At 38.2% G+C, this 17,503-nt stretch overlaps 1 protein-coding gene across 1 annotated transcript in view; it reads left to right on the top strand.

Annotated features, from left to right (window-relative positions):
- The window catches only part of wdr1 (WD repeat domain 1), a 52,316-nt gene extending 37,326 nt beyond the window's left edge, over positions 1-14,990 (top strand). Inside the window, exons 9-15 of the mRNA XM_078544799.1 lie at positions 3,150-3,237; positions 5,479-5,635; positions 8,306-8,393; positions 8,852-8,962; positions 9,624-9,800; positions 12,738-12,882; positions 14,337-14,990. Of these exons, the coding sequence (XP_078400925.1) occupies positions 3,150-3,237; positions 5,479-5,635; positions 8,306-8,393; positions 8,852-8,962; positions 9,624-9,800; positions 12,738-12,882; positions 14,337-14,446 (876 nt within the window). The 3' untranslated portion in view covers positions 14,447-14,990. The remainder of the gene's footprint in view (positions 1-3,149; positions 3,238-5,478; positions 5,636-8,305; positions 8,394-8,851; positions 8,963-9,623; positions 9,801-12,737; positions 12,883-14,336) is intronic.
- Positions 14,991-17,503: the final 2,513 nt, after the last annotated feature.

Below are 17,503 nucleotides of genomic sequence, written 5' to 3'. Positions count from 1 at the left end.
GCATCTGTGAAATGCTAGTATGCTGATGACCTGCTAGTATCAATCTTAGATTTTCCCAGTGCTGGATATTAAACATGAAGAGCATTCGTCCTTTGAGTTGCGCTGCTCCAACCTTTTTTGAGAGTGGTGGGTTAGATTAACACTTTTCATCTCTTAATAGGCATATTAAATTGAGCTGTCTGCATTCCTTCATAATTCTTTCAGTTTATAAACTTTTGTACAGTATTAATAGTTTCTAGAGCAAAATACCATGAATGCTGAAAACCTGTAATAAACACATTGCTGGAAATTCTCAAGTCTGGTAGCATCTGAGAAGAGGGAAATAGTTAATGTTTCATCAGAACAGAAAATAATACTTCCATGCTGGGATTGATTCAAATGGAATTGTTAGTGGGCCTGTCCTAGAGTGCTTGTGGAGAATTCATAGGATGCAACTGTATTTTTGAACAATGTCGTAAGTGGGGGAAAGCTGTACATTTACAAGTGTTTGAGGCAGTGCAATGTAGCAGACTTAAAGGGATTCCCATATCTTTGGTAAAATGTACTACAGCTCCAAACTCTTTAATAACTACAATTTGGATGAGATTTATCAAATGTTCCAGTACACTACACTGTGCACATCAAGACTGTCCTGTGGTGTTTAAGCTTGCAGGCAGCTTTCTTCAAACCCATTGAATATAAATTAAAGGTTGTGCCCTGAACAACAATAGAACTAATACGTTTATGAAGGCAACATTCTGGTTTGAGCCGCAAAAGAGCCTACTTCAAATGGAAGATTGCTATATGAAATTTGGTTTAGTGGCTTGCTGCCACTTTTTTATAAAGTGATTATAAGTATACCTACATTTTTTTCTAGGCTCTTTATGCTAGTTGCTGAAGCTGTGGCATTGCCTATGCTTGGACAGAGATGCTGTTCTCAGCATAATTGAAGTAATAATTCTCAAGGGCAATTTGGGATGGGCAGCAAATCCTGGCCTAGCCAGTGACGCCCGCATCCTATGAAAGAAAAAATAATCCCTGGGATCCCCAGAAAGCAATCTTTGATTCAGATACTCTGCAACAACCATTTAAATTCCTTCTCTAGCAGTAATAGGTGAATTGTTCATCATTAACTGACCAGAGTGCATTCTGCTGAAGAAAATCCCAATAAAAATTAAGGAGTAACAATATATCACCTGTGCAGCTTTGATGCCTTTGCATCTATTTTTCAAACTTCCATAAGAATTTTGGCCGTTTATCTTGTCCGCTTCTATAGATTCTTGAAAGCACAATGAATATTTGAGATTAAACCAAATATTTGAGATTAAAGCTAATATTTGGAGAATTCTGTGGAGAAATATTTACCCAGGGCATTTAATGCTCTAACTGTAATCGTTTAGTAATTCTTGCATCCTCTCAAACATTTCTAAGCATTAGTTTAAGGAAAATATTTCAGAAATGCAGGCAAAAATATCTGTTCATTTTGTTTTTTGCCCATTTTCTCCCTTCTGTTCTTGAAGTTATTGCTGGGCTATGATTTCATGAGCACGAGGTGTGACCAGTGCCCTCAATAGCCATTATTAATGTATATGTCTTAATGGTGATTGTCAGGGGACCATTCAAGATCGTGGGTTATCACACTCAAGCTCGATCTTATTCTTGCCTGAGGTTTGCCCCCACGTTTCTCTCCAGGGTGGTTTATTAGTGATTAAAATAGAAAACCAAACCAAGACAATTTACTTATGCTAACTAAAGAGGTCAGTTGTAGTCCTGGCCAAGATTGGCTAGTCAGCATAGCTCTTGAATCCAGTTCTATGCTGCTCAGCTGCTGCTCTGTGTAAACCCATTTGTCATTTGCAGTTCAGCTACTAACTATAGGTCGAGTATCTTTTTATCCATAAATCTGAAAACTAAACACATCCAAAAACCTTATCGACCTTTAGCGCAGAAAGTACCTGACCTGAGCCGAGACTACCCGAGCTGACAAACCTCGCCGACTGCACCCGACCTTAGCGCAGGAAATCCCTGACCCGAGCTGACACAAACCTCGCCTGACCTTTAGCGCAGGAAATCCCTGACCCGAGACGACACTACCAGATTGACACTAACCTCGCCGGTCCCACCCGACCTTAGCGCAGGAAGTTCCTGACCTGAGCTGACACAAACCTCACTGACTGCACCCGACCTTTAGCACAGGAAATTTAGTTTTGTCCACACGCGACACGACCCAAACCTCGCCGACACTCCTACAAGCAGAATTGCCGATGGCGCCACGAGTGGGAGCTTATTACATGTACCCCTGTATTTATTATTCAGTGATGCATCTTACTTTTCTAGCCATTTTACTTACTTTAGACTATAGCTCGACTAGGATAATATAAAACAAAAATTGAAAATGCTGGAAAAATTCAGCAGATCTGGCAGTATCTGTGGAGAGTGAAACAGTTAACTTTTCGAATCCGTATGACTTCTTCAGAGCTAAAGAGAAGTAGAAATGTGATGAATTTTGTACTGTTTAAGAGGGGGTGGAGCAAAATAGGTGGTCAGGGATAGGTGGGAGTTCAGGAGAGATTGACAAAGATGTCATGGACAATCTCTCCTGAGCTCCCACCTATCCCTGACCACCTATTTTGCTTCACCTGCTGCACCCCCTTTTAAACGATATAAAACCCATCACGTTTCTACTTCTCTTTAGCTCTGAAGAAGTCATATGAACTTGGAACGTTAACTGTTTCAATCTCCACAGATACTGCCAGACCTGCTGATCTTTTCAAGCATTTTCTGTTTTTATTTCAGATTTCCAGAAGAGTTTTGTTTTTATCTTATAGCTAGACGGGGCTTAGGCTATTGTAATGTAAGTAGGCCTAATCCTATATGCGGTATCCAAAAACCGAAATTATCTGAAATCTGAAGTGTGATGGGCCCCAAGGATTTCGGATAAAGGATACTCAATCTGTAGTGTCAAACAATCTCGTACTGTTTGTGATGCATTTTTTTTTCTTGCTGCATTTTAGCCTTTCTTTCATCTATTTGATTAACTTTTGACTTTTGACTGAATTATACAGTTGATATTAGTTGTAAAAGCTACTACATGCATAAATGCAATGGGAATTATTGTAATTCCACAAATGTGTCCAAAAATATTTTGATTGTGCTGTTTTACTTTATAGGGGCACAGCAAGTCAATTCAGTCCTTGACTGTTCACACCTGTGATGGGCGGCATTCCATCTTCTCTGGCAGCCATGATGGCCATATCAATATCCTTTTTCAGGGCATATCTAAGGTCTGGTAACTTGACGGCTTCAGTTACCTGCCAAAATATCAAACTATATAACTTAGAACCTGTTAGATGAAATGATTCCATTTTTTATTTTTCTCAATTCCCCAATTTTTGTATGACTTTTTTTCAGAAATAATATCTGCATTTTCAATTGCTTCAGTTCTTGATTAAAGTTGCCAATGTTTGCATTTCTTCATGCAAAAGCAAAATCTGTGGATGCTGGAAATACTCAGCGGATTGGTAGCATATGGGTTAACATTCCGGGTCAATGACCTTTTTTGTTAGAACTAAACATCATCAACCTGAAATGTTAACTCCGTTTTTCTCTCCACAGATAACTGCTAGACCGGCTAAGTGTTTCTAGCTGTTTCTGCTTTTATTTTGAATTTCTTATTTTTGCTCTACACAATTGTCCTTGGCTTTAATCAGTTGAAGTTTACACAAGTCAGTTTGCAGACACTAGATATTGGAGCAATTTTAGGAATTGACTTTGATGTTTAACAACCATGGGAACTTTTCTTTGGAAGGAGCTAGATTTGAGAAATAAAGCACCTACTTGCCTTGCTGTCATCACATTTAGCCTTTTAATTAATTTCTAAGTTGATATGCACTGCTTTATTTAGGCAATATAGTAAAATGTATTTTTGCTTCCTTCTCTGCCAAAGCATAAGATTTATAGCCTTACTTGAAAATGTAATTGCCTGAAAATTGAAATATTAGCCTTCCCTAAAGTTATATACTTGGTATATTTAATGAAAACTATATATGCTCTTTTTATAAAAGTTTTGAGTTAGTCTCTGATTCCTATTGGCTTTAGGTAAGTAGTACGAACCATTTTAAACTTCTTCATGAAGTAGACTTCAGGAATGAGCCTTCAGGAGTGATCCCCACTGCTTTACCGTTTGTTTCTTTATAATTTTACTGGGCACTCTCATTGGTAGCTTTTTAACTTACTGTAAGGTAATGCTGTGGGTCAGTTGTTATTAAGATAATGTTTTACTGCTTAAGTTTCAGATATTATTCTGTCAGGGGAAGATGGTGGCGTAGTGGTAATGTCACTGGACTAGTAATCTAGAGGCCCAGGTGAATTCTCTGGGGACATAGGTTCAAATCTTACCTTGACAGTTGGTAAAAATCGAATTAAACACTCACCAGTGATGGTGACCATGAAACTATCATCAATTGTTTGTAAAAACCCATCTGGTTCACTAATGCCCTTCAGGGAAGGAAATCTGCCATTCTTACCTGGTCTGGCCTACATGTGATTCCAGACCCATAGCAATGCGGTTGACTCTTAACTGCCCTCAGAAATGGCTGAGCAAACCATTCAGTTCAAGGGCAATTTGGGATGAGCAACAAATGCTGGCCTTGCCAGCGACACCCACGTCCCATGAAAGAATTAAAAAAAACTCTGTTGGTCATTCCTGTAATATATAATTATACAATGGCATTATCCACTCCTGTGTTACAACGGGACTCCCCTAGAGTTTGAAATAGAATACTATGGATGAAACCAAAACCATGTTGAAAATACTCAGTAGGTCATTGACTCTGTTTCTGACTTGCTGAGTATTTCCAACATTTTCTGTTTTTGCACCTTGTGGTCTGAACTAAATATATTTCACAAGTATGAACTTACCTTTCTGAAGGCAGACTTTTAAAAAAAAAATGTCCTTGGATTGTTGCCATGTCATATTGCCAAAAATGATACAATTATGCTTTCTTCCTCTACTAGCAGGCTTTTTTTCTGCTCCTGACTGGCTGAGAGTTTGATAAGCCCTCACTACACCAAGCTTTTTACTTGGATGCTGCTGGCTGCATGATTTTTTGTTACTTTGCTCTGTGGGAAACCTGTGTGTGTTTGTTCTTTCCTGGTTGGTGTTTCATTAGTAGGCCAGTCAGGAAACCCAGCCTAATTTTGCCCACATGCACCAGACTTTTGAACACATCTTCAATGCCTGCAACCTATAGCTCTTTTTCTTACCTGTGTGAATTGTGTTTTAAAACACAACACTTGAATATTATTCACTCCCAAAACTTTTCCATTGCAGTAAGAAACATTGGTGCTCAACTGAATACATTTCAGTTTTATTTAACTTGGAATCAATCCAGAAACACTACACTTAAATGGTACCTCTCCCCTCAGGTGTCATGCAAAGCTTTTGATTGTATTTGGCAAAGTTTCTGTTTTATATTTCCTTGACTACTAAGGTCTCACATGATTGGATTGCTCAAACCGGAGAGAATGATACTTTTGCAGGGAAAGGACATACGAACCAGGTTTCATCTATGGTGATCAATGACTCAAATGAGCTTGTCAGTTGTGGTATGGATGATACTGTGCGTTTCACAAATTTGATCAAGAAAGAATACAAGTAAGATCCTGTTACATTGTGCATGTTTTATTGTCTTCAACTAGTGTATCCCCTGTTTTAAAATCTGAAATTTTGCTGAGTGGTATCCCCTTTGATGATGCAAGGTCTCTTCTTAACAACTACTTGAACTTGATTAATACCCTTAACATAGACTATGGGGTTGAGAAATCATCTTTGCGCCAAGCAGGATGTCATGGTTATGAACATTCTGGTGCAGGCCGGGAATGGAGTTACAATGGAATTGAGTTTGGTGGGAGCCAAAAAAGATAGCTTCTCATGCTTAGTTAGAGGAGATTTGAGATTTAAGATTTAGCAAACAACAAATTGGATGAGCAATTGGACTTCACTGCTAGGGGAGATTGTTTCCACATCTACCATTTTTAATCTCATTTGTGTACATAATGTCACCAAGGGGCAGCATTTAGAAGAGGAAACTAAGGATGAATCCTTGTGGATCCAAGGTTTACATTGCCCAGGTGGGAAGGGAAGCCATTGCTGGAAATGAAAAGGCTTTGGAGGTGAATGATATGGGTGACCATGTCAAAGACTGCAGAGATGGGGAGAAGGAAGATAATGTACGCTGATCACTGAAAAATGTGTGTTGCTTAATACTTTCTTGTTAAGAGTCAAGCAGTGAGCAATTAATATTGTTTGCATCTGTTTTTTGGGTGCTATGAGTACCCTTAGAGCTCCAAAGTAGTATTCATGGCATGCACGCGCAGGAGACAGATTAAACCGAATGCCATATTAGTGAGGTTGTTAATGTGCTTGAGTATGCATAACAGGTAAATCATGATGTCAATCAACATTCAACACGAATTTGACATGGTGCCATTTTGGAGTACATTAAGCAGCAGGAATTATTCTCCACCCCACAAATAATCACTATTTAAAGGGATCATCAACTACTTACAGATTTGTTGCTGGTTTAATTCTTTGATTCTGCAGGTATTTTGTGCTTTCTGTGATTTTAAATTGCTATAAGTCTATGGGGATTGCTGTGGCAGATGCTGGAGGAGTTTCAGCCAGCAAAGCCCACATCCCATGAATGAATTTTTTAAAAATCCAAGAACCTTGGAACTTACTCTTCCCCATGTAACATTCTTTAATGTTTCTCAGGTCATACTTCCTGCATGACTGCCAGCACTTGCTCCAGCCACATATCTTTTAAGAGGTGTAGGCTAGCTTAAGCGACTCAAGGTCTCCCCTTCCTTGTATTTTGTCTATGTCTGGGGCTGGGCTATCAAACAATACTTGCTATAGTCCCACATTTACTTTGATTACTCTTCCTCATACCCTGCTTTCTGTTAGGACACTATTCCATTTCCACAGTTTCTCCAGCACTGTCTCATCTGCTCGGATGATGCAACCTTCTATTAGTGCTTCGATACATCTTCCTTTTACCTCAACTGAAGATTTCCAACAACACCCTGCCCTGTGATTGACACGGTCCACAATCACATCCATTCTTTTTCATGCAAGGGTTCTCCTTGTCCTCGCCTTCCACTCCACTAGCCTCCATATTCAATTGATCATCTTCTGACATTTCCACCACCTCCAGCATAATGCCACCACCAAACACACCTTCCCCTTCCCTCTCCTTTCATATTCTAAAGGAGCTATTCCTTCTGTGACACCCTAGTCCATTCCTCAGTCACCCCAGCAACTCTTCCTTTTCATGTAAGCGCAGGAGACGTAGCACCCCTTTTAACTCATTCCTTCCAAGTGAAACAACGATTCACTTGTACTACTTTCAATTTAATAAACTTTATTCACTGCTTAAGATGTGCTCTCCTTTACACCTGGGGAGACCAATTGCAGGCTGGGTGACTACTTTGCAGAACATCTCTGTCCAGTCTGCATGTATGATCCTGAAATTCCAGTTTCCTGTCATTTTAATTCTCCACCTTCTTCCACTCTGACCTTTCTGTCCTTGGCCTGCTACAGTGAAGCTGTTCCAATGAAGCTGAAAGCAAGCTCGAGGAACAACACCTCGTTTTTCGACTTTACAGTCTTCCAGATAGATCATAACCTCTGCCCCCACTTTGTTTCATTTTTCTTTGCTGGGTTGGTTATTTCTGTTTTTCTTTGGCTATCCTGCCATTCACATGTACTCAAGACGCATCTTTGTGTCTCTTTACTTGTCCAATTATTCACTCTCTCCTGCCCTCTATCCTATCACAGACTTCTTCCCACCTTCCACCACCCCCACCCCTTCACTTGCTGAAAATGTAATAGATTTTGAGCTTTTCCCAATTCTGATGAAAGATCACAGACCTGAAACATTAACTCTGTTTCTCTCTCCATTGATGCTGCCAGACTGGCTGAGCACTTTGTTTTTATTTTAGCTTTATGTAGTGCTAACTGGATATTGCCTGGGTGCATCAGCCAAAGATGACCAGCAGCATGGTCAGCACTGGATGGCTGCTGAAATAATTGAAACGAGTAGGCAACACAAAGTTGGAGTGCTGCCTGCATTGCAATTAATGGGCATGGGTTAATTACACATCACAATCCCTGTGCAGGTTTTTGGAAGATATTGAATTTTGCCCCCAAGAATTTATTCACTTATGATATCATTCTTTCACTGTCTAATGTTAATAATATTGCTCTATATGTTCTATCCATGTTATATCTACTTAGTATATTCTCACTGAATATCATTTATAGCGCCCAAGACACATTAAAGATGGATACCCAACCCAAGAATGTAGCAGTTGGTCCTGGTGGCTATACAGTGGTCACTTGCATTGGGCAGGTAATTTTTTTAAAATATTGTCTATTTGAGGATAATACAAGGTTTTACATCTAATATGTAACAGTATTTTTAAAAGGTTTTTAGATTGATTAACTTTATCCGAAGCATGTTTGTAATGTATAATTGTATCTCATGCGAACTGGAATGTTCAAGTTTTTCATCAAGGCACATAAAATCTAATCTTAACAGCAGATAGCAGAATATGGAACTGCAGCCACATGTATGACTATCACACGCAGTACATCTTGCATCCATAAAATGTATAGTGTGTGCTACTGGTGACAGCTTCATTCTGTCTCCAGTTCAATGGGAAAGGAAACAAATGTAGATTTGTTAGCTAATAATTTCTAGCTGGTTAAAACTGATCAATTAGCTTGTGACTCTTAAATTTGTGTTAATGTTCAAACTGCAACCAAGAACTTGTGTAAAGAGGGTACTAAATATGCTTGTCTGTTCAGATTGTGCTACTAAAGGACAAGAAGAAAGTTTTTATGATTGAGAACCTTGATTATGAACCGGAATGTGTAGCAGTTCATCCTGGAGGGGTAAATGTGGCCGTGGGAGGAAATGTAAGATATGTCTTTTGTTTATCATTGTTCGAAAAAAAATTTAAATTTAGTTGGAGCTTATTTTAGCGGAGTAAACCTGTTATAGAAACTTGTTGCTTGTTTAATTGAGCTTTAATTGTGCCAAAATGTGCATTAGAAATGCATTGTCATTTTTAAATATGCACCATATATAAAAATATATTTATTTCTTTAAAATTGGAGTAATATGCTTGTAATAAAAGTTCACAAGTATTAATTTTACCATGACATATTAATGTATGCACTAATTTTGTTAGTGTTCTATTGAAATATTCAGCCTCTGCAAATTAATTTAATTTTGCTAGTATTTCCCTTTAGGATTGAATTAGTGATCTTTTAAAATTCTGTGACTATTGAAGTTGATGCTAAAATTTAACTTTGATAATTGAATAGGTACATTTAAAATAATTCTCATTCATTTTAAGTGTACATCTGTTCATAAGAAAAGTGCATCATGGTGCACTAGAATGTAGTGAAATATTTTTAATATGCAAAGGCCTGACGATTGCAAACACTGCAATATCATTTGTTTCCTGTCTTTTTTTTTTAAAAGGCTGTTTTATTAGTTTTTCTCATTACAGGAAACTATTGCATAATTCATAACAATTTTCAAACTGTTGTACATGTTTTCCTTTACCATTAGGATTCCAAAGTGCATCTGTATTCTATTCAAGGAACTACACTGCAAAAAGATTGTGTTTTGGCTTCAGGGCATTTGGCAGAAGTGACTGCTATGGCTTATTCACTTGATGGTGCGGCCCTTGCTGTCTGTTCTACAAATAAAGCCATAACAGTATTTACTGTTGCAGATGGATATAAGGTGATTTTATTTTCTGCATAAGTTTAGAAATGGCTCTTGCCCTGTAGTGTTGTAACATCTGAACAGGATTGTTGTATGGTATTATAGACTAAGTTTTGATTAGTTTATGGGCTACGTGACTGTGGAGGTCTAGGCACATAGAAAACCAAAGTTAATTTAACAAGATTTATTTCTTGCTACAAAATGTTCTGCTTCAATATTTAATCTTTGTAAGATTAACTTTCCATGCTCATCCTCAACCAGGATGTGCAGAACCTTGGCATAGTGTTTGACCTAGAGTAGAGTTTCAAACACTTTCTGTCCAACTCCAAGACTGTCACATTACTCGCCCCTTCGCCTACCTCATTACCACTGAACTTTTATCCATACCTTTCTCACAACTAAGGCTCTGTTCTCTTGTTGGCCTTCTATCCTTCACCTTCTGTAAGACCTGTCCAATATTTGATCAATTGTGCTGTCCTACACTATGTTCCACCTGCTCCATTATACTCATACCAATAGACCTACAAAATGATCCCCCACCCCACTTTACCCAATGCACCAAATTCAAGATCTTTGTCTTCATAAGAGCTTTTTATGGTGCTGTTTAGCCCTATCACTTCTACTGCGTTCAGCCTTGAATCCAGACTCTTCAGTCTTTGAACTCATCTTTCATGCATCACTTCAATACAAATAAATGCAAATTAAGTTTGTTTATTGGATGAAGTAGAATGCCGAAGAATCTAAAATGTAAATTGTACTTTCTGTATATTCAGTAAAATTTACTATAGTTGTTCACATTTATGATTGATTAAACCATCAGATGGATTAAAGTAATCAAGGCCTTTTCTCATTAGAAAGGGCACCTGAGTGTCCTCGGGCTGGCATGGACAAGATAGGCCGAATGGCCTCCTTCTGTGCTGTAACTTTTCTATGGTTCTATAGCTTAGGTAATTCATAAACCATAATTCTCTGGCACTGCCTTGTAGCGCACCAGTATTTGAGTTGCCTTTGTATGTAATGTGCTATGACAAATAGAGAGGCAACCTTTGCTATAACCTTAATTTTTAACAAATAAAGTTCTTTCCGTAACTAAGCAGAGATGGTCACCAGGGGAAATGTTTATCATTCCTGTGACGTTCTCTTTCTTCCAGATCATTTTCACCACAAGTTGTACCAGTGCTGCCATTCTGTGTTTAAGTAAATGCTAAAAAGCAAAGGGTGGGGGTAGAGAAAAAATATACCCAGAGACCATAAGACACAGGAGGAGAAATTAGGCCATTCGGCCCATCGAGTCTGCTCCACCATTCAATCATGGCTGATAAGTTTCTCAACCCCATTCTCCCGCCTTCTCCCCGTAACCTTTGGTCCCCATACCAATCAAGAACCTATCTATCTCGGTCTTAAACACACTCAATGACCTGGCCTCCACAGCCTTCTGTGGCAATAAATTCCGTGGATTCACCACTCTCTGGCTAAAGAAGTTTCTCCTCATCTCTGTTCTAAAAGGTCTTCTCTTACTCTGAGGCTGTGCCCTCGGGTCCTAATCTCTCCTACTAATGGAAACATCTTCCCCACGTCCACTCTATCTAGGCCTTTCAGTATTCTGTAAGTTTCAATCAGATCCCCCCTCATCCTTCTAAACTCCATCGAGTATAGACCCAGAGTCCTCAAACGTTCCTCATATGTTAAGCCTTTCGTTCCTGGGATCGTTCTCGTGAACCTCCTCTGGACCCTCTCCAGGGCCAGCACATCCTTCCTGAGATATGGGGCCCAAAATTGCTCACAATATTCTAAATGTGGTCTGACCAGAACCTTATAAAGCTTGCTGGAAAGTGTAGATTAGTTTGGGCTCAGTTGGATAGCTTTCTGACATTTTCTATCTAGGCTTGCGGATGAACAATACTCGAGCAAAGTAAGGGAAGGCAGACAGCACACATGCAACCATATAGTGGGTGTGCATGGTGCCCTAATTATGACCACTTTCAGAAGGAGGTTGAGGAATGAGCACAGGACAAAAAAAATCATTTATCAGATTTGATTTTTTAATTTTGAAAAAAATTAATGTAGAATGTCTGATAATGGAGCAATATACACAGTGAAAATCTGAAATGAAAGCAGATTAGATCTGCTTTGAATTCTCAAAGTCTTGCAAAAATTGCCTCCAGCAATGGTGGGGATCAGGCCAGAGGTACTTGCCCATTCCCATTTTGGAGCTGTGCTGTAGGTTAATGAGACATGCTCCCTCAACCTATTGGTTGGTTTTGTGCACCCAGTGGATAAAAATTCCATCCGAAATTGAGACAACACTCAAATCCATGTGAGAAGACCATTTGCAAATAGTTATACCCAGTTGAGGCAGCCTTGTCAACACTTTCTCAATGGGACATGTCTCTACAGTGTGTACATTCCATGCAAGACTAGCAAAAACTACCTGAGAGATTTCTCAGTAACTTTGGTAGTTTTGTGTTTAAAAGTTTTCAAGCTAGGTCGGATACCCAGCTGATTTTTTTTAAGCGATTGGTATGTTGCCCCTCCTAGAGAATCTGGCACTCCTGTAACAAGGTTGACTCCATAGAGCAAAGCAGTGCTTTAGGAGATCTGGAATGATGGATCTTTGTGGAAAGGAAGTTCAGAAATAAAAAGAGTATTCCCCTACGTTCCACAGGAAAGTAAATCCTGGCGTCAGTTCAGGCCCAATGACATGGTACACAAGGGGTGTAAAATTTCTGTTCACCATGGTGCCCTCAAAAAAAATTGAATGTGGGAGGTGGCAAGTTGTTGTTTCTATCCATTTTAGATTTCCACACCAGTAAGAAACTTCAGTTTTGAGAATATTGATAAACTGCAAGAAATTTTCTACACTCTTGTGCAATCAAGTAGACGCTCTAGTCATCTAAAATTATTCTATATTGAAAGGGAAGAAGCTGTATTCTAACAATGCCTGTATTTTAACAGGAGGGAAATAGCTTCTATGGACATCACGCTAAAGTTCTCTGCATAGCATGGTCTCCAGACAATCAACATTTTGCAACTGGTGGGATGGATGGATTAGTCTGTATCTGGACCCTGAATGATCGAAATAAAATATTCAAAATACCAGGTATTTTCAATGAGCTGCAAAGTGTGCCTTTTTTAATGCTTGTGAACAGTTTGAATTAAATTTACTAGAGTATAATGGATGTTAGTATTTTAAGTTTTGACACTACTTACACTTTTCTCACCAATGCCTCCATCAGTCACTAAATCAAAGAATATAAACACTAGCTGCACTCTGCAACAACAGTAGATTATAGCTCCACCTGAGAAAAGCATTTAATGCAATACTTACTGATTATTTCTGCATATCACACTAACTATCATTCTCTGAAGTGAGTGCATATTTGCACTGTAGGTGATCTTGGTGAGGATCTGGGTTGAGACTGCCAGAACTCACCACACAAGGCATTATGAACAACTGAGCAATGACTAATCAGTTTTAGTTGTGCAAGAACAATGTACTTAAACCACTGGATTATCGATGTGACAAATTGCCTTATTTTTAAATAAAAAATTAGAAACTATTAAGCATTGATTAACCATTTGAGCTTAATTCTGTTCTTTTATAAATAAGATAGGTGTTTTCTCCATTTAGTGTTTTCCAGGATTGAATATCTCTACCACAAAAACAATCTTAGAGGATGAATTTCCACATAGGTCTCTTGCTCATGTACCATGATGTTGGCAGAACAGGTTAAGGAAATTCATCCCCTCAACTTTTACAGAAGAAAATCCACCTGCAGAAAATGATTATGTACAATAATATCCTAATTACAGGATTAAGGATTACCAGTTTATTATCTGTACAACAATACTGTAAGCTGCATTCAGCATAAGTTTAGATGATCCTGCCTGACCAAAATATTTGTCTAATAAAGTTATGTAAACCTGTGTTACGGGTTGAATATTTGTCAGATGTCTATCAATTTTTGTTTTTCTAAATCAAGCTCCACCCTAGATTTCTACCAGTGAGTAACTTAGCAAAATGGATTACTGTATGCTTTTGTTGAAATGCGGTACTTTCATTTCGTGGTGAAATTTGTAATCCAAAATTCACAATTTGGTGAAGGCAAGCAGTTGGATTCAGGCTAACACACTTGTTTTATTGTTTAAAAAAAAAGAAAATATGAATTGTACTAAATGCATGTGACCTACCTTTCCAATTTTAAATTTAGACATGCAGCAGTATGCATGAGGAAAATTTAGAAGAAAATAATAATTCAATTTTTAAACCTGAGTGAATGACAAAGTGTGTTTGTATTTTCATTTGTTTGGTTAATGGTCCAGAACACTGCTACAGCAACTATTTGCTTTTAACGTGATTTTTTTTTTCAGTACCAACTGTCCTGCTTGAAATTGAAAATTGCAAAACACAATTTTAAAGTGCATGAACTTGAAGTAGGACTACAAATTGTTTTCTGTAAATATGGACTATGATGATGCCTTGATGGTTTTTTTTTTACGAAACTCCCCAGTCTTGTGTGAATTTATATAAGCTTTTGCTTTTTTTCCGCTTAGATACCCATCGATTATATCACATTAGCTGTGTTGCTTGGTTGGATGAACACACTCTGGTGACAACTTCCCATGATGCTTGTGTGAAGCAGTGGACCATCACCTTCAACTGAACACGAATTGCTGTTTTTGGGGAGGCACATAGAATTTCAGGGACTAGGGTGCTGCTGTAGAAACTTAGCATTGAGCGGAATATTTCTTTATTGCCCATTGGGCCTCATATCACAATCCTAGTTCACCTTGTGTTCATATCTAATATACTGTGTTTGGAAAGCTTTAGCAGAAAACAAATTGCACGTGAAAAGCACTTGTTAACCTAATCTCTGGAGCTTAACCTCGTATGTTCAACATTCCAGAGGCAACAGCCTTATTTCTATTTCCTATAAAGCCCTATATGCAGCTTTTTTTTTGTTTAAGTCCAGATCTATGAAGTTGTATTGAGTTGAATCAAGACACTCAACTACAACTAGAGAATATTTCTGTACAGTGACAAAAATTCTTGGAAAATTGTGATCTGAATTGATGTAAGTGCAGCTACTGTATATTGTACATGTTATTTCTTTGCTTTAGAAATCTGTACTGCACAATTGTTGCCTCAGACTTTCTCCAGATGATCAGAAAAGTACCTAATAAATTTTTAATGCTTTAAAAATTCAACTATGCGTGGTTAATTTTAAGTCTGCTGTATTTTTCCATTACTTGCAATTGTTATTCAGTGAACCAAATGAATGAGACATGAGACTGTTTGGGTGCTGAACCGTAAATTCAAAAAATGTCTATAGTGTGGAACAAAAGATAGTTTGTTTTGATTTATGGCTTCATAAAATTACTGAAACTCTCAAAATTGTGAAAAAGTGGGCATGTAAAGGGGAAGGAAAGAAACTGGTGGCTATTTGAACTTTTATAAATGCTGACAGACCTTTTGAAAATTTGACATTGGGAGCACCCTTCAGCGTTTGAACATAACACAGATATAGACAGAAAAGCCCAAATAGTTTATCAAACCTTCTCTCACAGCTTGTGCACAATCCATCTCTCATATGTGCAACAATGGTTGTAGTGAAATGTTAAAATAAATCGATAATTGAATCCTTCAAGTATAAAAAAAGAAGCTGTGGTTATTGCTTAGGGGGAAGTTCATGGTATTTAAGTTCTGCCTTGGGGTACTATGCTTTGGTCAAAGTGATGCAGCCAGTTCTTGAAAAGTGCCAATTATTTTCTTGTAAAAATGAAAGTATATGGAATTGAAATGGGTTGGAAATTAGTTTGGAAATAGGACACAGCAGGAATACAGGATACATATCATGTTTGGCAGGATGCAGTACCAGAAATGTGAAATTCATTGCATGGTCACAGACCTGAAACGTAAACTGTTTCTCTCTCCACAGATGCTGCCAGACCTGCAAAGTATTTCCAGTGTTTTCTGTTCTTTCTATAGAATTACATAGGATATATGGTACAGAAACAGGTCATTGGGTCCAATCAGTCCATGCTGTTGTTTATATCGCACTTGAACCTCCTCCTTCTATTATGAATTGTTTTTAAATTACAATATCACTCACTATTCTCCTCGTGAATCTAGTACAAACCATGACCGTTTTTAACTAACCTATATGCATTTATATGTTAATGAAACCTGGCATTACTTTAATGTCAGTTTTATCAATGTTACATAATTTCAAGATTTTATTTGTGGTCTCAACTACAGCAAAAAAAGTTGATAGATGCATATTCCTACAAGAATTTGCTGCAACTGTTCACAACATTTTAGGAAATTAACTAAAGGGATATAAGGAATACAATAAGGAATAAGGATACAATCCTAAGATTGTAGAGCATGTTCAGGCTTATAAAGTGACCATAAAATGGATTGAGTATCAAGTGTGGAATAACTAGCGGCTAAACATAGCAAAAGGACCCTTATGTTTGCAGCTAACTAGTTTGAATTTAAAAGTAAGAAACACAAGCAATTAGAAAGGAAAGGAGAAATCAGAGGAAGATAAGTTAGACAAAAAAGACAGGGAAATTGAGATGACGAGACAAATAGAAGAAAACCTGGTTGATGTCACTGTGTCATGGTGTTGGAGGGTTTGTAATTAGCAAAAATTGCAAGTACTCAGACTGCAGAGTCAAAATATTACAAGTGAGAGATAGACTTATAGAGAGAAATGGGGCACTAAACTCGGTTGTAGAGGGGATTTGCAGGAGACAGTGTGTCAGCTAGCATGTTTTGTTGCCCACACAATTTAGATTTGAGTCCTGGGGTAAATGGGGTGGTGAGGTGTGGTTCACTTAAAGAGCTATGGGAGATGGACAATAAATTGATTTAAGGGATCAAATAGATTAATAAACCGCAGTGGAATATTTTTGAAGATCAGGAAAATGAGGACCTGTCGTTTAAAGAACTTTGGCGATTGTGATAAACAAGGATTACTGAGGCCTGTTAAGGCCATCACATCTGTTGTCAAATATAATTCATTCTATTGTGTGATTAGCATGTCTTGGGAAGAGACCGTGTCTTCAGACCAGGAATTGGGACCAATTAGAAAAGGTAATAACTCGAGAAGAATCATGTCACATTAGTGGTTTTGGTGCAGTTCATCAAGAATTAAATGAAGCAAATCAGAAAAGGGTGATATGTACAGCATGCCAACATATAATTAAGACCTCCCCAGATCCAAGTATTCATGCCACTGACACCCATTTAAAGGATGTTAAACTTGATATCATGTTTGCCTTGTGTATGAACCATATTAATGTCATCAGGGTGAACAAGGAATTCAAGCAGGCTTTTTCAAATGGACTGTAGGCATTGATTGATTTGACACAAGCCCAAGGACAATGATCGCTAACTAGGGAACTCTTCAAACAGGCTTTTATTGTTGCAATCGCACTCACTGGTAAAGGCCACCCTTGGCATAAATGTTAATAAAGCCACGCTGTGAATTAATATCTGGGAGGCTGCAATCCTGGGCCTGGGGAAACCATAAAAGACTTAATGACCAATGCTCCACAGAGAAAGCAATATTGGCTGCAGAAGGGCCAGGAGTTGGGAAAATGCAGGAGGAACATGATAATCAATGGCTGCTCCCAATGTCAGAAAATTAGTAATTACACTGCTAACTGCCAGAGTAAATGTAATACCCTCTTTCCCACTACCTCCCCTTCGG

The sequence above is a fragment of the Cetorhinus maximus genome, chromosome 1 (assembly GCF_964194155.1).
Source record: "Cetorhinus maximus chromosome 1, sCetMax3.hap1.1, whole genome shotgun sequence".
In the NCBI taxonomy this organism is placed as follows: domain Eukaryota; kingdom Metazoa; phylum Chordata; class Chondrichthyes; order Lamniformes; family Cetorhinidae; genus Cetorhinus; species Cetorhinus maximus.
Note: the sequence above shows the minus strand (reverse complement) of the source record. Positions and strands in the feature narration are given on the sequence as shown.